The following is a 22,922-nucleotide window of genomic DNA, read 5'->3' as shown; positions in this document are numbered from 1 at the left end:
GTAAAATAAATAAATCTTTAAAAAAAAAAGTTTCCTTTTCAAAGTCTGAATTTAGCCACTTTTCCTTTTAGCCATGTTAGCTGGTTCTCCCCAAAGTGCCCCCTGCAGAATTTTCCCTGCCTCTCCTCCTGCCATCGCCCTTTCATCAGTCAGCCTCACTGCAGTTCCCGCTCTACCATTTTCTGCTCTCTCAACCTCTCCTGCACCACTCGCCTAGTCTTTCAGTTTTTCTTCTGGTTTTTCTCTGTAGTGGGGCATCCTGCGCAAGACCTGGAGATAAGGCTCTGGAACAGAGAGGAATGAGTGGAAGTGGAGGTTCCACGCCCTTCACCGTATGGACTCTCACCGACTCCATCTGGCACTAGTGAAAGGGAAAGTGGTAGGTGAGAGGAGCAAAGCATAACAGTGGCAAACGGATTTAAGGAGACAGAAGAGTGAAGAGACTGTGCACAGTGGCTTGGGGAGAAGAAATGAAGTCACGGTAGTGAATTTATTCAAAGAGTTACTTCCATAGTCTGATTGAAAGAGGCTATCAAGAAGGATATTTCGAAGTAGTTGTTATACTACATGAAAAGAGATGTTTTTATAGCTAGCCTGGTGCAGATCCGAAACTGTGATTTCTGTTAGATTTTATAACTCAAGCAGAGTCAGGCTAGCAAGTCATCAGAGGAGACCTTTAGGGAAAACACAAGCGACGTAGGGAGTGGGGCTGTGATTTATCTGCTAGTGGACTCGGACTTGAACCAGTGTGACAGGAAAAAGCTAAGAAAGCACCATCTCGTAACAATATACCTAGACCTACATTCTTAATAAGATTCATCTCAACATTAATTATCTGAAAGAACTTGTTTTCACTATCTATAAGTAGGAATGTCATCCTGACAATCCTGGCCAAATTCCAACTTTGTAATTACTACCTAGTGAATGAATACTACTATTAACTTGGGTAATTACTATATACCAAACTCCTACTCATGCCCATACTTAAACATCCATTGTACAGCTGTGGGTAGTTTTATGAGACTAAACTAGACAGGAAGTTTTCTACACAAAAAGGAAAAGTGAATAATAATTGGATAAAATATAAGAAAGGTTCAGCAGCAATAGAACATAATATTTTGCCAAAGTCCAGAAATGTATTTTCAGTCCTTTCTGCAGGAGAAGGGTGGGTGTGTCCCAAATCACCTGAGGTAAGGGGAGAACATATTACCATCAATCAGAGGGGCTCATTCTGCCAGTAATTATCATTGCAGGCATTGTGCTCAACTAAGAACTACTTTCAGAACCTAAGTCTATTCATTTGTTCTCTCATTCATTAACAAAAATTTTATGGAGCATATGTACTATGTCTCAGACACCATTCTAAACACAAGGAATATAGTGGTGAATAAGATGAACAAGGTTCCTGTGTTTTAGGAGCTTATACAGAGAAAAAGACCAACTGGAAACGAATAAATAATAGGAAAGATACAGAAAGAATGATGATCGTGCAACTTGGAAGAAGTAACTTGGAAGTAACTTGGAAGAAGTATTTAATATATAGGATGGCCAAGTAAGGTTTTTCTGAGAGATGTCATTTACAGGATGTTAAAAGGATAACATGAAGTCAATGGTGAGAAACCAGGAGAAGTGTATTCTAAGACAGAATGTTAAATGCAGAGGCCTTGAAATGGGAAAGGCTTGGTACCGTCAATGAACCAAAAGGCCAGTGTGGCTAGTAAACAAGAGGATGGAGTAATGGAAAAGGGCTAGATTTAAAAGGGCCTGTTGGCCAAGGTAAGGAATATGGATTTTGATGGTGAGGTTGGAAAGTGAACTTAAAGGCAAAGTATTTCACCATCCTGGGAAGACTACAATATGCATCTTCTCATTACCCACTGAGAACTATGTTCTGGATCTTTGCTACTCACACTGTAGTTCAAGGACCAGAAGAATCAGTTTTGGCATCAGTTTCCATCTTAATCCTTCTGAATCAGAATCTATATTTTAACTGGTGATTGATACACACATGACGAGTTAAGAATCACTCATCTAAAGTGATGCTCTGAAATATCAGGATCTGCAACTAACATCAAATCATGGGCTCTAATGCAGAAGACCAGAAGACGCCTGAATAATGAATTAAAAGAAAAAAATCACTATGTTATCCTACAGAGAATACAAATTCTGGATATTTCCAATGGTTAAAAAGGGGTTAAATATGATCACAAACCTAAACAGATGAGAGTAGAAAAGAATTAAGAAAGACCCTAAAAGATGCTGCCACTTAACACCTATCTGACAGCTACTTTAAAGATGTTCTCTAAAGCACAGATATTGTCATGATAGCAGAGTAAACTTCATTTTCTAACTACAAGAGCTAACTAATCACCTGTCTCCCGCCAATCCCTGCCTATGCACTGAGTAAAGCACGCCTCACAGATATAACTCCCATGACTGAGTCCGTCTCCCTCTCATTGCTTACTCTTCCCATGTCTCATATTCTCAAATGTTTGTCTTTTCATTTCCTTGTTCTAACTTTCCCTCTTATTTTACTCCAATTTCTTAATTGCGAAAGATCACTGAACTACAGAAAAGTTGAAAGAATAACATGGTCAACATCTGTATACTCATTCACTAAGATTCACTAACTTCACATTTGCCATTTTTGCTTCTCTTTGTTCTCTCCATATGCATATACATGCTTAATTTTTTCTGAACCATTTGAAAACAAGTAGTAGACATTTTTTTTTTTAAAGATTTTATTTATTTATTTGACAAAGACAGTCAGCGAGAGAGGGAACACAAGCAGGGGGAGTGGGAGAGGAAGAAGCAGGCTCCCAGCGGAGGAGCCTGATGTGGGGCTCCATCCCAGAACGCCAGGATCACGCCCTGAGCCGAAGGCAGATGCTTAACGACTGCACCACCCAGGCGCCCCAAGTAGTAGACATTTTTGATCAAGGATCCAATAACAAATCACACATTACATTTAGTTTTCATATGTCTTAGTCTCCTCACCCCTAGAGAGGACTGTCCCGCCTCACCCCCAACCACACCTTGTTCAGTTGTCATGATGTTGATACTTCACAAGAGTTCAGGACAATTATGCTGGAGAATGTTCTACCAAGATGGATTTGCCTGTTTGTACAAGAGTAGGTCTGGATTAGACATTCTGGTGAGAAACACTTTGGGTTAAATAATTTGGTGAGAATATCATAAAATGATGTGTTCTTTAAATAATCTTCATAGTTCCTATATCTATGCTTTACATTCCAAGTAAATTACAAATAAGCTTCTTGAAAGATGTGGCTTTGCTTTTTATTCAAGAATCTAGCACCATCTCTGTATACATTACATAGTAAATAAAGGAAAACTTGAGAGCAGAGTTGACAACTGTTTCTAAGGATGGCAGAATACGCAGAGATAGCTATTGGTAACCCACTCAACAGTTTCATACCTGACTCAAAATATTTGGACTTTGCCTCTAAAATCTGAGAAATAATTAAGCATGTGAACAGTTTAGCACAGTGCCTAGTACAGTATGTACAGAAGACATCCAGGAAAGAGCTGGAGCTAAAGACTATTTCTCTACTCTGCCCCAAACATGTTTTAAGTGCTGCTCATTATATAACCCAGCTGCTTTTAGGGTAGTGTTTGTGCTTCTCATGGGTCCCCCCCCCCATAACTAACAAGCTATTGAAAGAAAAACAGAAGTTTTATCTCATCCAAATACAATCGGAAAAATGTATTACTACGTGATGCCTGTAAATGTCATATGTGGAGAGCTTCCAGAGATCCTTATTTCATGCAAAAAATGGTCAGTATCACTGTCAGGCATCTTATAGCTGCCATACACTTTGTAGTGCTGGACACAAAAGAAGCAAGGTAACTTTATTTTTCTAAAAAATACTACTGAATAAATCTAAAATTCTTATGTGAGTATTAAGAGATGTTCCCTTTAAACCAAGATGTATTTTAAAAAGCAATCAAGCAAAGAAATTTAACATCTACCACACACTATATAAAAATGGATTATTTAGGATACTTGCCCTTGAGATATACAATATTACATAATGAATAGTTTTTATGACCCACTTAGCTAAACAAGCTCATGTTTCTTCTCATTTACAGAAGAGTTGTTTAGTTTGGCTGATGGATGTAGATTTTTGGTTTTATAAAAAAGAGTAACTGTGGATACTGCAGAGAGCAAGGAATTATATGGGCAGATGATATGCCCTATACTATCAGCCTTTACAAACAGCTCTCTAAGAAAGCAAACCTTAAGTATCAGTGTTACTCTCTTGCTTCAGTGTAAGGATTGTAAGTATGCTTAAGAGTAGGGTAAGAGTCAATTCTGTAACAAACAATTCAGCTGTTTTCAAAACAGATAAATACATTCTTAACTGTATGACTATCACAAAACCTTTGTAATAAGGCTATCTTAACATGGTATTTAATCTTAGATAGTATTTTCAAATATTATCTTTTCTCCTCATAGGGCCCAATTCCCATTTCCTTCAATATTTATAGAGAATTCTACTTATTTATAATTATAGTCAGAACTCCAGGCGTGGAGAAAACGTGTGCTACCATTGTTAAAGAGATAAGTGATTTTATTTCATGAGATAATTTCCTCCGCTTTTCTCAAGACTATTTCATATCTATCCATTTGTTTATCTAAAGTTTCTCGACAATTTAAAAGGCAAGGTTATGTTAAAAATATAAACCACAATGCCCATTATCCAGAAGTTTGTAGCTAATATTATATAAATTACTAGTAAAGATAAGAAGAAGTTTAGGAGGCTAGTCACAAAACTGAGCGATACAGAACACAGGTATTCATCAAAGATTTCTCTATCATAAAATGAGACAACAATGATTTTTATTGCAAGGTATCTTGCTAAAAATAATTCATATTTTTAAAAGGATACCATACTAAACAGCATTTTCTTTTCAAAAATTCAAGATTTTAATAAATTCATTAATTTTACAGATATTTAAATACATAAAATATGAAAGGAAATATACCAAATACTGTGAAAAGTGTAAAATTAAAGAAAAGTTTGTTGGGGGGCGGGTACCTGGGTGGCTCAGGTCGTGATCCCAGGGCCCTGGAATCGAGCCACACATATGGCTTCCTGCTTGAGGGGGAGTCTGCTTCTCCCTCTGCCCCTCCCCCTACTCATGTTCACACTCTTGGTCCTGTCCCCCAAGAGACTGACAATTCATTGGGGTTAGTACACATACCCCATAAAATGCTTTTTCCTCTTGAGATACAAAATATGAGTGAGGAAGTGTCAGAAAACATTTACTCATCCCCTATGTGTTTACCTGGTCTTGTAGTGACATCACTGGATTATTTTTGGTAGTGTTGATGTGAAGAACGTGGTATTTATTCTTTGCACACAGGTCATAGGCAATATTGGTAAAAGAGGTGCTTGCAGTTTTGGGGACTCTGTTATAAATGATCACCATGTCCTCTTCCTCATCCAGCACCGCCTCTTGCCGAGGGCCATCCATCGTATGTCGCTGCTCAATTTCTCGAACTTCATGTCTTGCAATAGCCCGTTCTGAAAAGAAAAACAGTTGTGAGCTCACTTTTTAAAAATAATGAAAATAATTTCCCATTCCTCGAACATAATTTTCCTATTCAAGAAATGAGTAAGGGCACTTGAAGAGATGTTCTGAAGACCGAACATTCAGACTTCTTCCAAGGATAATACACATGTATATACAGAATAAACAGTCATCAAGTTTAGAATACCACAGATCGGAGACCGGTGTAGTTCAAAAGTCACACTATGCTTTTTTTTTCCCCCCCCAAAGATTTTTTTTAAAGATTTTATTATTTATTAGAGAGAGAGAGAGAGAGAGAGAGAGAGAGAGAGAGCATAAGCAGGAAGAGCAGCAGGCAGAGGAAGAGGGAGAAGCAAACTCCCCGAGGAGCAGAGAGCCTGACACGGGGCTCAATGCCAGGACCTAGAGATCATGGCTTAGAAAATAAATCACTCAGCATTTAAGCAAAGATTTTGAAATTTATACTTAGGATTTAATTATTCCCTGGTTTATCAAAAGGTAGCAGAGCAATGGTTATAAATGCTGCAGTGATTTTAGGTAACGAGTAGAAACTATACCATTACAAATCCTTTTTCTTTTTGGTGTTGCATTACATTCTAAGTCCTGGCTATGTTTTGTTTTGTTTTTAATATTTTATTTATTTGTCAGAGAGAGAAAGAGCACAAGCAGAGGGAGTGGCAGGCAGAGGGAGAGTCCCGATTCGGGACTCGATTCCAGGACTGTAGGATCATGACCTGAGCCGAAGGCAGACACTTAACCAGCTGAGCCACCCAGGTGTCCCAGTCCTGGTTATGTTTACTCCTTAAATTCTATGGTTCATCTAACTCACATCACTACCATACAGTTTGAAAAGCAGTTAGCATTTTGCATCCTTTTACTATTATTCTCTGTTTAATATAAACTTCAGCTTTGAATGTTTTTTAGAATAAGGAAGCAAGTGAGGGGAAGAGAGAAATGAGGGGATAAAAACCTCTAACAAGATCACAAGTTACCTTGCACAGAGATAGCTGCCCACACATACCATGCACCCTCCTACCAGCAGATCTTTGTGCAAACTGTCTCACCTGCTTGGAACCCCCTTCCATTTCCCCTGTACCCTAATGCTGCCTGGTGAATTCCTCAACCTCTTCATGGAATGTCATCACTGCTCAAAGGGGAAGTATTATCCAATCTCCCTAACTAGCTACAATCACACACACAATGCATACATATGTCCCACATACCACGTGTCTCATAATAGCAATTTTTAAATATTCTGTTATTGGTATCTGTCTACCATAAAGCATGACTTAATACAGTGACATGAAAAAAGCAATGAGGTATAATTACAGTAACAAGTGCAGGCTTCAAATACTGTCAAACCATTCATCTTATATTTTGGCTCAGAAGATATGGTCACCACATTATAGGAAGTACACTCTGAGTTGAGGATTCACATTCACACAAGACTTGAATACAAGTTCCAGGCCTGCTACTTATTAGCTGTGGGCTTTCCAAAATAGGAGGAGAACTGCATATATTCTATATGTATATGCATGTATGTTTCCTTTATTTTTTTTCCCCTCCCTCTTGGGAGAGTTGGACGGGGATGTGCAGAGAAGGAAATGAGCTTAATGTTGAACATACTGTTAGATTGCCTGGGATATCGAGGAGATGTTACGTGGATAATTGAGTACACAGGTCAAGAGTTGAGAATAAACATTCAAGTAGAAGACATCTGGGAAAACCATGGGAATGAATGCAACTGCCTAGATAATCTAGAATACATAGCATGGGAAAGAGACTCTAGGACAGAATCTTAGGAAATACGAACACTTAAGGAGAAAGTAGGGACAATCTATAGAAGGAGGCTAAGAAAAAAGGAAAGTCTTCCTTTCTAAAGAAAAAAGTCTTCCTTTCTAAAGAAAAAGGAAGCAGGGCAGACTTTTAAGAATCACATGCCACATGATAGAAAGCATAATACTTTTCAAATTGACAGTGCTTTCCAAATGGACGTATAAATCAAGATAATATATGAGGCTACAAGCATCTACATAAGATTTGGAAGCTATAAGATTAAATTCAACAAGTATTTATTGAGAACCTACACACATTATTATTCAATAATTTTTAAGGAATCTTATCTCCCAAACAACCTCAAACTGTCATCAGATCAAAACTATTATGATATTGTTACATACACCCTCTGTCCTCTTTCCACAAAGGTAAATAGAACAGTGCTGCTGTCATTCAAGTGCCTACACAAGCGAGAGAGGTCTCCTTTAGCAGCCCAGACATGCATAAAATTGCCTTTAAAAGATTCACCTACAAGCAACAATGCTGAATTTACTTTAACTGGTTTTTCTGAAATCAAGTACTTGGAAAAGAAGATTTTATGTGTTATTTCATATACGGGTGCCCATTTTACCTACAGAATACTTAATGACTAAAGAAAATCTGCAATATTAATAGTTTTTATAATTACTCCATCTACTTAATAAATTTCACATGCCCAATAACTGCTGGGAAAATTAGCTACTAAATTTAAAATATTTTTATTTTATTTTTTAAAGATTTTATTTATTTATTTATTTGACAGAGAAAGAGAGAACAAGCAGGGGGAGCGGCAGACTCTCTGTTGAGCAGGAAGCCTGATGCTTGGCTCAATCCCAGGACCCTGGGATCATGACCTGAGCCGAAGGCAGATGCTTAACCAACTGAGCCACCCAGGCACCCCTTAAAAATATTTTTAAAACAAAGTGATCATTTAGTCTGTGGATTTTTTTTTTTAAAGTGATAAAACTCTAGCCAGACCATGTCACATGTTGTAAAATTAATCATTGTTCTTGGTTCATCATGTGTATTAAATTATATGCACTATATATTAATACAATTTAAAAAGACTTCTATGCAAAGGTACAAATATAGGAGTCACTATTTTCCTCATTCAAATAACATATTTATATGTATTTTCTATTTTTCAAGTGTTTTTACTTTGCTTTAACAAACAGGATCATTATTAACATAGTGGTATGCTTAAAACTACATAAAAAGATAAAAATAGTGTGGCACATCAAGAGTGTTTTTTTAGTAGTATTTGTTTATAAAGTCAAATCTGGGGGCACCTGGGTGGCTCAGTCGGTTAAGTGTCCAACTCTTGATTTCAGCTCAGGTCATGATCTCAGGGTCCTGAGGTGGAGCCCCGCACTGGGCTCCATGTTCAGCGGGGAGTCTGTTTGAGATTCTCTCTCTCTCCCTCTCCCTCTGCCCCTCCCCCTGCTCATGCTTTCTCTTTCTCTTCAATCAATTAATCTTTAAAAAAAAATCAAATCTCACTCAGATGAATAATGGTAATAACTGTTGATGGTAAAATACTCTCTCTCTCTACCCATGATCAATGTAAAATCAGAACGGGTGTTTGCAATATAGCCATTCTTCACTTACTAGGTACTCGACAGTTCCAGGTCTTTTTTTATCAAAGATGCTCTGCATCGAGTTAGTACAGCTTCTTCCCAGACTCTCTTAAATCAATGGGGAAGCTTTATTAGTTACAGCACATTTGTAGTGCACTTAGAGAATGTAGGCAGTAATTTAAACTACTTATGATGCTTTCTGAAGTAAGGTTTTTTTTCATGTTTGAGTAATGAATTATAAAGAATCTGCTATACAAGCTATTTTAGAACCACCACAAAATGTATAGCCTGCAAACAGTATGGGGTGCAATCCGAGAGTCATGAAATTACAGCCAGGCACCACTGGCACCAATGCGCCCAACACTGAAGACAGACACTGAACTCCATGGCGGGTCTGGTTCTTCTAGGCTCCTGTGCAAGGTGGCATGTATCTCAGCTCAATGAACCTTTCCCTGCAGCAGATTATCAACAAACTCAAGTCTTTTAAAAGACCATTCATAACAGCAAAAATTACCTACTTCTGCATTGGCAGGGCATTAAAGGCCTTACTTAAGTGCAAGAATGTAATGATCAAGCTAAATATAAAACATTGCACTAAATACACCAAACCAGATCCTACACAGCATTAAAGTCACAAAGATGTATGTATATGACCACAGGAAAACATAAGAAAACAGAAGTGAATTTTTTTTTTTTTAAATCGCAACACATCTTTCAATGACAATTTTTTTTTTTAACATTACGATTGTTGTTTTGGGGAACACCTTTTCTCTTTGAACATGTTATTAAATGTTCGATGTACTAAATAATTCAACTTATATATTTACAGAGAAATAAGAGAAATTACAGAGAGATAAGTTTTGTGTTTTATACAAATTAAAGGACCTATGCATATATATAATTCTCTCCCCCTGCCACAGCTCAATTTTAAAATGGTCTCAGCAGGAAATAAATACTTAACAAATGTCCAAAATGTGTAGTATCTCTGTATTGTGGATAACAGATTAGGACTTGAGGGAGAAAAGAAATAACAGAAGGAAAGAGCACTACATTGCCTTGTCTTCAAATACTGAAACTTCTGCATCTTAAAGTAAAAAAATATATAGTTAGAATACAAGTAAATAACTAATAAATCAAAAGGCAAAGAATACTAAGAAAAAATTACCAAATTTTAATATTTACAATTTTAAGAAAAAACACAGAAATGAGAAATGACACTATTAATACTTCAGGAGACAATAAGCTAAGGTAGCTTATAAGAGATTTAAACCATCTATGCATGACAGGGCAGAGCAAAAGTATTAGTGGCATTATGACTTTCTGGGTCATGGAATCCTTTAAGTACATGATGAAAACTATGGACCCTCTCTCCAGAAAAACTGACTTGTGCATTTCAGGAAGGGGGCTCTAAGACCCCAGATTTAACTATTTAAAACAAACAAAACAAACCTCCAAGGACAGCAAGCCTAAGAGTAAGCTGCCTTAAGGCAGTAGTATATATATAGAAAAAAAAATAGGTTACTCCTAAGTAAGGACTGTAGGCGAAGAGAAATCACTGAGGAAATTGGCAGTGTCCATCTGAGAAATGTCTATGGGCAAGGATGCCCTGGCACAAAACTTGACCTGTCCAGACCCCATGGCAAGTAAGCCTGTTGCACAGCTAGATAAACTGGGTTCTAACAGTTGCATGCCATCAAATACCTGAATTAAAGTGGATCCTCAGCATTCTCTAGGGACAAAACCCTGTATTGTATAAACCCCCAACCTTGTTATGAAGTCTAATTTGTTCCCCAAAATATGCGTACACTATGTAAAGTAGGAACCGACAAAGTTGCACCCAAAGAACATTATTATGAAGCTATTTAACTGATCCTCTCTTTAGTACCACTTGCTGTGAATGTACTATCTAACCAAACACCACCGATCCTCATGGACATAGTACTTGGCAATCACTATAAATTAAATAAATTGGTTGTCTCATTGTATACGTCATTTTCTTAAGAATATTCTTTATCAGTCTCCTTGAACTCAATCACCAAGGGGACTGACAAAATAAATTTCTATACAAGGGGCTGAAGGCTGGACGCTGAACACTGGCTAGTGCTTTCTTGTGTGGTTCCAGGCGGTCAACAAGGGATGCTTGAGATATCATTAAAAGTTATACATTTAAGTGGATCATCCTACAAAAAAAAAAGAGCTGACAGCACCTTTCACTTTAAGGGAGATGGAGTAGACCTATTTTTTGCTCTTCTTTCCACTACGTACAACTAAAAACCCTGGACGTAATATATAAGACAAGCACAAGACTCTAAAAGGTAGAGAGAGAAGGCAGCACACTAGTTAGGGTTCTTGGGACTTAGGAATGACAAAGTGGCGAGTTCCCTTCATACAGCCCAGCTTTGCAGCAGCAGAGGCCGGCAGCCCAGAAATGGGCACACACAGAAGAACCCAAACAATAGCCTATTTTCTCTAGCCAAAGGACCAAGGGAGGGACACCAAAGCAAAACTGAAAACTCTCAGACATAACTACTCTACTTTAGACAAACCCTAAAGAAAAAACTGGTCTCATCTCCACCCTCACAGGGCAGGTAGGCAGCCCAGACTTCTACCCTCACAAGGCAATAATGAGGTACTCAATGTCCCTGATAGGGTGGTGTCAGAGAAGACCAAGCAGAGAGCCAGGACTTTCATCACAGGCAGCAGGTATCAAGCCCCCTCTACAGTGTCAGGGAGACCATGCAAACACACCTACTTCCACATGGCAGTGGACCGTCTTGGTAGTGCTGGAGGAGACAGGTGGAGAGTCAGGACTTGCACCCTCGTCCAGTGTGGTAAAGCCACTCCCACCTCTGCCCGGCAGTAAGAACGAGCCCACCAGCTGTTGACAGTGGCTGACAAAGGACGTGGACTTCCACTTCCACTTGGAAGTAAAAAAGGAGCACCCCTTCCCTTCCCAAAGCAGCATCAAAAAAAGTCAACTGACACAAACAATGAATCATGGAACACTACATCAAAAACTAATGATGTACTGTATGGTGACTAACAAAACATAATAAAAAAGTTAAATAAAAAAGTCAACTGAAACAGATTTATATAAGAGCCAGAGTTTCACATCAGAACACAAAAATGTCCAAGTTTCAATCAGATACTACTCAACGTATCAAAAACCAGGAAGACCTCGAACCCAATGAATAGAGACAAACAAGAAATGATAACATCTAGATGAGAGAGATGTTAGAATTATTAAAGATTTAAACTGGTCATGATAAAAATGCTCTCATGAACAATTGTGAACAAGTTAAACCAAATGAATGAACAGAAAGCCTCAGCTATAGGCTCAGTAATAAAAAAGAATATATAAAAAAGACTTAGATGGAAATTTCAGAACTCAAAATTAAAATAACCAAAATAAAAAACCGTGAATAGGATCAATAGCAGAATGGTAGGTAGGAAAGGAGAAAAGTTTCATAAACTGGAAGACAGAACAAAAGAAATTACCCACTAGCAGTAACAGAAGATATACTGCAAACAACAACAATAGACTCAGGGAACTGTGGGATATAACAAAAGACCTATGTATTTGAGAGAGAGAAAGAGAGAGAGTATACACATGCAAGTGGAGGGATGGGGCAGAGGGAGAGAGAGAATCCCAAGCAGACTTCATGATGAGCATGGGGCCTGACGTGGAGCACGATCTCACAACCCTGAGATCATGACCTGAGCTGAAACCAAGAGTTAGATACTTAACCAAATGACCCACCCAGGCGCCCCTCTGTCACAGAGTCTTGAAAGGAAAGGAGAAAGAAGGCAGGGCTATAAGAGTACCGAAAGAATTCATAGCATTCTGACAAGAGACCTAAACATAAAGGTTCAAAATCCTGAACAGGGGCGCCTGGGTGGCGCAGTCCTTGGGCGTCTGCCTTTGGCTCAGGGCATGATCCTGGCGTTCTGGGATCGAGGCTCACATCGGGCTCCTCCGCTGGGAGCCTGCTTCTTCCTCTCCCACTCCCCCCTGCTTGTGTTCCCTGTCTCGCTGGCTGTCTCTGTCAAATAAATAAAATAAAATCTTTAAAAAACAAACAAACAAAACCCACAAAATACTGAACAAACTCCAAACAAGATAAACCAAAGATATCCATAATAGGACACATCATAATTAAACTTTTGAAAAATAAAGACAAAGAAAAAAATCTGCAAAGTAGCCAGAGCACATGAAGCCTTAACTACAGGAGAAAACTGGAATAACAGGATAATAACAGCATGAAGTGGCACAATTTCTCTCAAGTGCTGAAACAAAAAAAAAAATCCTATACCCAGAGAAAATAATCTTCAGGAATGACAAAGATAAATGAGATATTCTCATCTGAAAGAAAACTAAGCAAATTTACCACCAGTAGATCTACCCTAAAGGTTGGCTAAAGAAAGTTATCTAAACATTGTGTGATGTGGTTCTGAATATATAGAGGACAATTATATTGTAAATGGCAGTAAGGTTTCTATACTTCACTTGAATTGGTAAAATTATGACACCAGTAGACTGTGACAAGTGATATTTATATATAGTAGATAAAGCAACCATGAAAAAAGCTGTATGAAGACTTAAAACTCAAACACACTAGATAAATCACAATTCTAAAAAAAATATAAAACCTACAGGCATGCAGAAAGAAGAAAACAGAAACAACAAAACCAGAGACAACAAACAAAAAATAAAAGTATCAAGGGAAATTTTAAGAAGACATTGAAGCGAATTAAAAGAAAATTTGTGGGATACAGCTAATGCAGAACCGAGGGGGAAATTTACAACACTACCTGCATCCATCAAAAAAGAATAGTCTCCAACCAATCACCTAAGCTCCTACCTCAAAAACCAGAAAAAGAGCTAGATAAACTCAAAGCAAGAAGGAATGGAATAATAAAGAATAAAAACCAATGAAACTGAAAACAGAACAACAATATGGGGGGAAAGTGCATAAAATAGCTGGTTCTTTGAAAAAATCAATTAAATTGATAAAATTGTAGCAAGATGAATAAAAGCAAAAACAAACTCTTAATATTAGGAACAAACAAGACATCAACTAGAGATTCTGCAGACATCAAAAGGATAGAAGAATACTACAAACAACTTTACACATATAAATTTGACAGCCTGATACAATGGACAACTTCCTTGAAAAACAAACTGTGAGAACTCATTCAGTATGAAATTTATAATTTGAACTGCTCTATAACTATTAAGGAAATTGAATTCATAATTTTGAAACTCCTGAAAATGAAATATCCAGGGATCTGGCAAAACTGAATTTCTGTTCATGGTAACAACTCTCAGGAAAATAGGAATACAGAAAAAGTTCCTCTACAAAGTCCTACAGCTACCATTATATTTAATAGTGAAAAACTGAAATTGAATGCTTTCCTTCTAAGATCAGGAACAAGGGCTACTGTACAGTTTCATCGTTCTTATTTAACATGGTGTTGGAAAATTCTAGCTAGTGCATTAAAGCAAAATAATAATAAAAACAACAGCAACAGAAGCAGCAGCATACAGACAGAAAAAGAAATAAAATAACTATTTGAAGATGATATAATTTTTTATGAAGAAAATCACAAGGAATCTACAAAAACAAAAAAATCCTGGAATAAGTCAGTTCAGCAAAGTTCCAGGATATAAAATAAAAATACAAAATCCAGGGGTGCCTGGGTGACTCAGTAGGTTAAGTGTCCAACTCTTAATTTCAGCTCAGGTCATGATCTCAGGGTCATGAGTTCAAGCCCTGCATCAGGCTGGGCATGGAGCCTGCTTAAGATTCTCTTTCTCCCTTTCCCTCTGCCCCTCTCCCCGCCACACACACTTTCTCTCTCTCTCTCAAAAGAAAAATTAAAAAAATACAAAATACAACTGTATTTCTATACTAAAAATAAACACAGAGATGCAAAAATGAGTATTACAATATCATTTACAATCACACACGCACAAAATACCCACTTGTAAATCTAACAAAACACATGCAGGATTTAGGTACAGAAAAAGAGGTTGAAAACCTCCAAAACTTGTTATAAGACATGAATCTACACATTCAGGCTCAATGAACTATAAGAAGGATAAACTCAAAGAGATCCACAGTGACAAATTAAACTGCTAAAAGCCAAGGCCAAAGCAAGAATCTTGAAAGCAGCAAAAAAAAAAAAAAAAAAAAAAAAAAAAAGCCACTGATTACATACAAAGGATCTGCAGTAAGATTAACAGTATGTGTTGGTCCACTTGATCATGTCCCATAGTTTCCTAAGGCTCTGTTCCCTTTCCTCACTAGTTTTTCTTTTCACTCCTCTGACTCTAATTTTAAATGTTCTTTCTGTTCACTGATGGAAATCGAAAATAGGAATAGATTGAGTCCCCATTTTCTATCAAAGTACTCTTTTCAAGTGATTGAGATTCATAAAGAATGAAGTCTGGAAGTTGGTTTACCTATGATTTTTAACTATAATATTTTATACTTAAAAAACAGGTACCTCCCCCCAAAAAAGGTACTTCTATAATATTATCATTCTGTATTGAACTGTGTGGTTCAGCTGTATCCTAACATAGAAACAGACTAAATCTTAGACAATCAGTTAAATGTGGAGCACAGGCTCTGGAGTCTGATTAACATGGAAACGGCATCCTGACATCAGTATTCAAGGGGGGATCACTTTCCTCATCTAGATGGCGATAACAACGGTGCCTCTTCGGGCTGTTTTAAAAAATCAAAACATGAGACTGCATATAACAACTTACCATAAAGCATGCATGTAACAGATGATGCATATAAATTTAAAATATATCGTGAGAACTCCATGTTAGCTGCTACCAATGTTATTATTTCATATAGGTGATTAGTGTATTTCTTAGATGGATAATGAAAGAAGGTTGTAACTTAGAAGAATTTCACATTTTTTAATTTGCGTAATAACTGTAAAAAATTATAATCAAGCTTAGCAAGTATATTAAGTAAACTACAACTCATATGCCTTTAACTTAGTAACCTAACAACATAAAGAATTATTTTGGTGGTTACTGGATTGATGAGATATTTAACAGCTACTTTAATATTCTTATCTAATCATCTCAAGAGCATTAACCAATATATTTTTAGTGGCAGTTCATCAGTGAGATGAAGTTTGGAAAGAAAATTTGATTTTTATAATGTATTTTCATTAATGTTAAGAATTAATGTACAATTAACGCATAAGCATAATGTATATGTAAAAACACGTATTACAAGGCCTTAGAAGTCACTGCATGTAGAGGCACTCAATGAGTATTTGTTATTAAAAATAAATGAGTGCTTTATACACTGTTGAGCATTTCATAAATGCTTTTGTTTTTAATATTAACGAACCCATATAATAAGATCTTGTGAGTACTTTTTTATTTTTGATAATTTTTAGAAGTTCTCATAAAATTAATCATTTTAAAGTAAACAATTCAGTGGCAGTTAGCACATTCACAATGTGGGCAACCACCATTTCTATCTAGTTCTGAACACTTTCTTCACCCTGAAGGAAATCCGATTCCCAGGAAGCAAGTGCTCCCCCATTTCCTCCTCCCCTGACCCATGGCAACTACCAATTGGTGTCATCTCCACGGATTTACCTCTTCTGGATATTTCATTATGCAGTATTGCAATGCCACAGCAACAAATATTTATCCATACCCAAAAAATGAGCTGACAGTGAAAACTTAAGAGGAATGTTTTTATGTACACTTTCTATCTAAGCCCTCATTTTAACTTTTAACCTCCTCTTAGGAGGTTAGGAGGTATTTTTTTCCCCTAAGTTTAAAATTTCTGTTCTCTTATACATGCAAGGGGAAATGTAAACTTACTCATATGGACACATACTGATTATGAAGAAAATACACGGGCAAAGCACCTGAATAGATATTTCTCCACAGATGATACATAAATGACCAATAAACATATGAAAAAATGCTCAATATCATTAGTCGTTAGGAAAATATAAATCAAAACCAGTCACATACTAGGATGGCTATAATTAAACCAAACCACACCAGACCAAAAAACAATAAGGATGTGGAGGAACTGGAAACTTCATGCACTGCTAGTGGGAATGTAAAATGGTGTAACGATGGAAAAGGGTTTAGAGGCACCATACTGAATGGTGTGTGTAAGGCCCTAAAGGTGGTTCCTGATAAGCTTAGAATATGGGAGAATGGGTAAGGGCAAGGTAAAACCTGAGACAAACAAGTGGGCAGAGGCCAGATCACAGCGTCTTAATCACCATTCTGGGAATATGAAATTTAAGTCAGTAGTTCTCAAACTTAACTGATCTTGGGACCTCTTTATATGCCTAAAAATTGAGGACTTCAAAGAGTTTTTGTTCATGGGGATTATATCTACCATTATCCTAGTAGAAATAAAAACTGTAAAACTTAAAAAATATTAATTCATTTGAAAATAATAAAACATGTTAGAATTAATGACATATTTTTGTGTTTTTCCAAAAAAAATTTTTAGTAGAGAGTTTTTACATATCTTTTTAAATGTTTGGCTTAATGAAAGAAAACTAGATTCTCATACCTGTTTCTCCATTCAAAATGAAAACATATATTCCTTGGATTGGAGTCTATGAAGAAAATCAGACTCATACAAATACACAGTTGAAAAGGAATATTTTAATAGCTTTTGCAAACAACTGCAAAACTAACGAGTGTTAGTTTCTTAGAGGTTAATTACAACAGCATATAAAGCCATATTAATAAACTTTCCATACATTGTTATATTGATCTACCTTAGACTGTCACTTGAAAAATACTGGTTCGTGGTGTTATACAGATCCTCCAAATGTTAACACATTTAACGATACAATCCCACCCCCCACCCAAAAAAAAAAAAATCACAAGCATTATATCACCACCATTCTCATGAGAAAAGTCCTTACGTATTGGGAAGCTGTAATGTTTGTAGTGGCAGCCACAGGTTTGTCAAATTTTATAATAGCAATAAATACTGTCAGTCAGTTTTCCTTGAACTGGTAAGTTCACTTTGTTCCTGAGAAAATGTCTACCCAAATCTGAATAAACATTGTTTATCTGTTGATTTTTCTTTCAAGTAAAAAGACTATTCTATGGAAAAGTGGCTTGTTGAACTTATAGCTCAAACAATCAACACAAGTACTTTCCCTCAAGACGACCATTGTACTTCGGTATGCAGAAGTGCTTGGTGTACTTTCCATTTCGTCACAGAATATTACAAAGACATATACTAAATAGTCAAGATTTAATAAAGTCAATGGTTTTGACTGCTTTATAAAGGACATGCTTACTGAAAATGGCCTCGTTTTGTAACTATGAATCAATGTGGTAAAGAATACAAAGATTACTGGTACAATCTGACAACACAATTCCTTTGTACCATGAGTACAAATGGCAACTAGTGAGAAAGGCAACAACTCAGAACTATTATGGAAATAGTTGTGAAGTACTCTGTGAACATCCTGGAAGGATCTTGAGAACCCCTGATATCCACGGACCATACTCTGAGAACAACTTCTTTGTAAGCAGTGTAGACACATTTTTGAAGAGTTTTAAGTTAACAGCCCATACAAGACCCCCACAATACAGGGTTCCATGAGGCATCACTTAATAGACTGATACCCCTGGAAGTGACTATAAATCTTCTGAAGACATAATAGAGATAAAGACCTGAAGGAAGGTAGTTGCAGTAAGGATGAAGCTTGGGGACTGGTAGGAGACAGGTTACTAAAAACTTAGGTGAAAAAAGTAGATGGGAAGCTGGAAGAGGTTAAGGCTTTTCTCTAAGCTTCTGTGCTGAGAAGGAGCATAGTGCCATTTCCCGAGTTTGAGCATTAGGAACAGGAAGAAAAGCAACTGGGGTAGGAGAAAAAAGGAATTCAATGCATTTGGGGATCTACACTGAAGTTCCAACTGAGAAATATGGAGGTGGTATGTTGAAGAGTCTGTTTCATAAGGGCTTTCTGAGCTTGTATAGGAACACTACCACCAAGTCCAAGAGGTCTGGAAGACAGGGCAGAGAAAGCACAACAGCAGAAAAGATCTGGACTCCAGGGTAAAATACAGCATCTGTTTTCTCCCAGCCCCATGGATAGCCATATACCCATGTGTTTGAGCTGTTGGAGAAAGGGAATGCAGGACAATGATAAAGGAGCTGTTTTTAATGAAGGGCTCTGTAATACATAGGGGTACTATTTTAGTTAGGGAAACATCAAGTACTAGAACACATAAAATTCCAATCATTTACCATAACAGAATTTTAGTTCTTATTCAAGTACCAATGTGAGTGTTCCAGGCTGGTAGATGGCCTTTAATACAATGATTCAGGAATCAGCTTTCTTCCTTCTTGTAACTTTGATATTCCTCCAGGAACTCGAAGTATTTTGCAGCCAGTTAGCAGATGTGGCAAGACAGGGTGGAGAAAACACTATTACATCTCAACTATCTTGGCAAACATTAGTCATAGCTAGGCTACACCTAGCTGCAGGGGTGGTGGTAAAAAAAATTTATTTAGCCTTGGGTGGGCAGTTGCTTTTTAGCAATAAAGATATACCATGAGAGGGAAAGCATGAATAGTTGTTACATAGTTAGCCCTTTCCCTATATGGGCACACAAATCAGATTCACAAGTGATAAAGTATGACACAGATGGGGGCGGATATAAGAAATTTCTCTATTTCTACATGGAACTTAGTATCAACCTCAGCACCACAAGGCCCTAGTACTTTCTGACATTTTCTCTTGGGGAAGCAGCAGAGACAACGATGCTTGATCGGAGATGGTTGCTCAGCTGACAAAAAGGAGATAGGGCAGATGCTTGGAGGTAGAGAGAATGCTACTTTTTTTTTTTTTTTTAACACAATTGAGACACCTCTGGAAGATTTCCAGAAGTATCAGAATGACCTTTTAATGGAGAATAAGGTCCTGCACAAACATCTGCAGTCAAGACCTGTGAAAAATAGGCTATTACGTAACTGTGATACCATAAACATTCACAGGGCTAGTGTGAGGAAAACCTGGATTACCAGTTTTAGACACAGTCAGTTTTAGGTACCTAAGGAACGTCCAGGCAATAATGTGTAGGCTGCTGAAGACATAAAACTCAGGAGAAATTTCTGAATTAGAGACAGAACTTTAGGAGTCACAACCAAAGGCAGATACTGACGTCAAGGGAGTGAATGGGATCATGAAGGAAAAGTAGAGAAGTTAAAAATAAAGAACATCAAAATAGAATATAAGACCATCAGCCTTCAATCTAAAGATTCCTTTCACTAACACTACCTAAATGTGCAATACAACCAAAACCGACCTTAGAGTATTACTGCAAGATCATGTGTTTATCTACTAATAAACACTTTAAGTGTTTCTGGCCACACTGTCCACTTTTAAATACCCATATTTGGTGCACTTCAACAAGTAAAGCAGTTGTTAAGACCTATACCCTTGGCTTCACATCTTACTGATATACCTTTGGAATGCTTTTTGAGGGCTTGATGAGTTTTCTAATTCAGAAAGCATATATTTGGGCCTTATTACTACAGAACGCATGTTATTAAAATACATCTCTAGCATTCTTTTTTAAAGTAAAATAAAGATGCGATAACATGAAAGATTTGAAGGTAGAAAGTAAGTTATTCGGGGAAGGCAAAAATTGTTCCTAAAGCATAAATGTAAACACTGGAGGAAAAATACAATAGGAGGGACTCAACTATATGTAAGCTTTGTAACCCAGCTAAAATATAAAATTTAATATTAAACTAGCAAGAAGATTCAGAAATTTCCTCAAATTTTAGTGTTAAGTCCAAACTGCCATTATAATTGATGTGCTCTGATTAATGAAATAAATACCACACCAAGAAAATCAAAGCATTTTCAAAATCAAGACAGAAATGCCAGTACTGTCTACAAAGCTGAATTATTTTCACACTTCCAACAACTGCACCTGATGCTCCACTGACTAGTAAGTAAAAAAAAGGAGTAACTAGGACTCAAGTCCAGCTGGGTTTGGAGAGCAATAACTAAAACCTAATTCAACAGCTGTTGGAGAATTAGAATTTGTGATGCTGAAAGCTTGCCATTATTTCACTAGAGCTTGATATATATCATTCTGTAAAGCAAAGGTTTTCAATTTGAGCATGTAACAGAATGACTTGCAGGATTTGTAAAATATGGATTCTGCCTTCCCACCTTCTCCAGCTAACTAATTCAGGGCCCAAGGAATTTACATTTTTATCAAGTCCCAGATGATGCTGAAATGATGGTCTAGGAACTGAGAATTCAAGTTGTATAGAGTATTGCTTTTGGTTTATTAAGACGACAGTTGTAGAATAGTCTCTCTTGTATGTAAATAGTTCATTGGTATCCCCATTAATTTGGAATTCACAGTAATTTTTGAAACAGTTTAAATCTGTGAAAAATAACACTATTCAGCTTCATGGTATAAACCAGTTGAAAGGGTGTTCTAGTCGAGACATCCATTTATGGTACTGATTCTTCTGAGATAGGTGTGTGCCCCATCTCTCTCCCTGCTCCCCACCAACCAGTAGGTCTCCAAAGGCTAGGCAATTCCTCCTTCAAGGATTCTATAACCATCATTATGGGAGGCATACATGAAATACTTAAAATGGTCAACTGCTAACAAACCCATTTAAATGGAGTATTTATATATTCTAACTGACCTTTGCTGTTCCCATCCTTTTAGTCTGAAATAATAATTTTTGGATACAACCACTAATTCAAGAACCATGTTAAAGGTATTCTTCATTTTGCAGGATTCTACTATATATGAAGAAATTCTTTTTATTTTTTAATATTTTTTTTGAGAGAGAGAAAGAGCACACAAGCAGGGGGGAGGGGCAAAGGGAGAGGGAGAAGCAGGCTCCCTGCTGAGCAGGGAGCCCAACACAGGGCTGGATCCCAGAACCCTGAAATCATGACCTGAGGTGAAGGCAGATGCTTAACCAACTGAGCCACCCAGGCGCCCCTAAAAATGAAGAAATTCTAATCAGATTGTAGTTTCCAGTCTTAGACGCAAAATAGATATTACCTATTGTCATTAATTTTTATATTTTAATAAAGAGTTTTGATATTAATTTTTACATTTTATAGTTTCATATCTTTGGAAAGTTGATATTTGCATACTAAGAGTTAATAATATATAAACTGTTGGGGCGCCTGGGTGGCACGGCGGTTAGGCCTCTGCCTTCGGCTCAGGGCGTGATCCCAGCGTTGCGGGATCGAGTCCCACATCAGGCTCCTCTGCTTTGAGCCTGCTTCTTCCTCTCCCACTCCCCCTGCTTGTGTTCCCTCTCTCGCTGGCTGTCTCTATCTCTGTCAAATAAATAAATAAAATCTTTAAAAAAAAAAAAATAATATATAAACTGCAATGAAAAGGCAGAGATTGTCAAACTGGATAAAAAAGCAAGATTCAACTATATCCCCTACAAGCAACCCACCCTAAATAAAAGAAACAAATGATTTAGAAGGAAAAGGACAGAACGAAACATTTATCATGTTAGCATAAATCAAAAGAAAGCTGGAGTGGCCATATTAATAATGAAGGACAGTAGCAAGAAAGGCTGGCAGGGACCCCGCCCTAAGAGAAAACCACCCTTAAAAGGATTTTACACCACCCTGGGAGGAGCCCTCCACCCTTTCCCACACGAACTACCTGATATGTAGATGAGCGAGTAGACAAAAATCTGGGTGGGTGACAGGTGCATGGAGGGTTAATCAGATTAAAACAGCCCACCAATAAGCCCATAAAAACCCTTAGACTTAGAAGCTCCAGTGGCAACCTGTTGAAAGGATGCCTGGATTCCTTATTATCTCATCCTAATACCAATACTAATACTAATACTATCCTAATACTCTTAACGGTTGTCCAGTGTTGTGATTCCAGGGCACTGTATCACTGTGAAAAACACAATTTTGCCTTTTTGT

General features: G+C 37.2%; 1 protein-coding gene across 4 annotated transcripts in view; it reads right to left on the bottom strand.

Moving 5' to 3' along the window:
• HS2ST1 (heparan sulfate 2-O-sulfotransferase 1) overlaps positions 1 to 22,922 on the bottom strand; it is a 217,876-nt gene that overhangs the window by 79,855 nt on the left and 115,099 nt on the right. For all 4 annotated transcript variants that reach the window (XR_004623292.1, XR_002142363.2, XM_011222976.3 and 1 more), the window contains exon 2: positions 5,311 to 5,549. Coding sequence is in view for 2 of the 4 variants with exons in the window: in XM_011222976.3 (XP_011221278.1) it covers positions 5,311 to 5,549 (239 nt within the window). In the remaining 2 variants the exon portion in view is untranslated. The remainder of the gene's footprint in view (positions 1 to 5,310; positions 5,550 to 22,922) is intronic.

This window comes from Ailuropoda melanoleuca, chromosome 2 (assembly GCF_002007445.2).
Source record: "Ailuropoda melanoleuca isolate Jingjing chromosome 2, ASM200744v2, whole genome shotgun sequence".
Classification (NCBI taxonomy): Eukaryota; Metazoa; Chordata; class Mammalia; order Carnivora; family Ursidae; genus Ailuropoda; species Ailuropoda melanoleuca.
The sequence above is the reverse complement of the archived record's forward strand: the minus strand, read 5'-3'. Positions and strand labels throughout refer to the sequence as shown.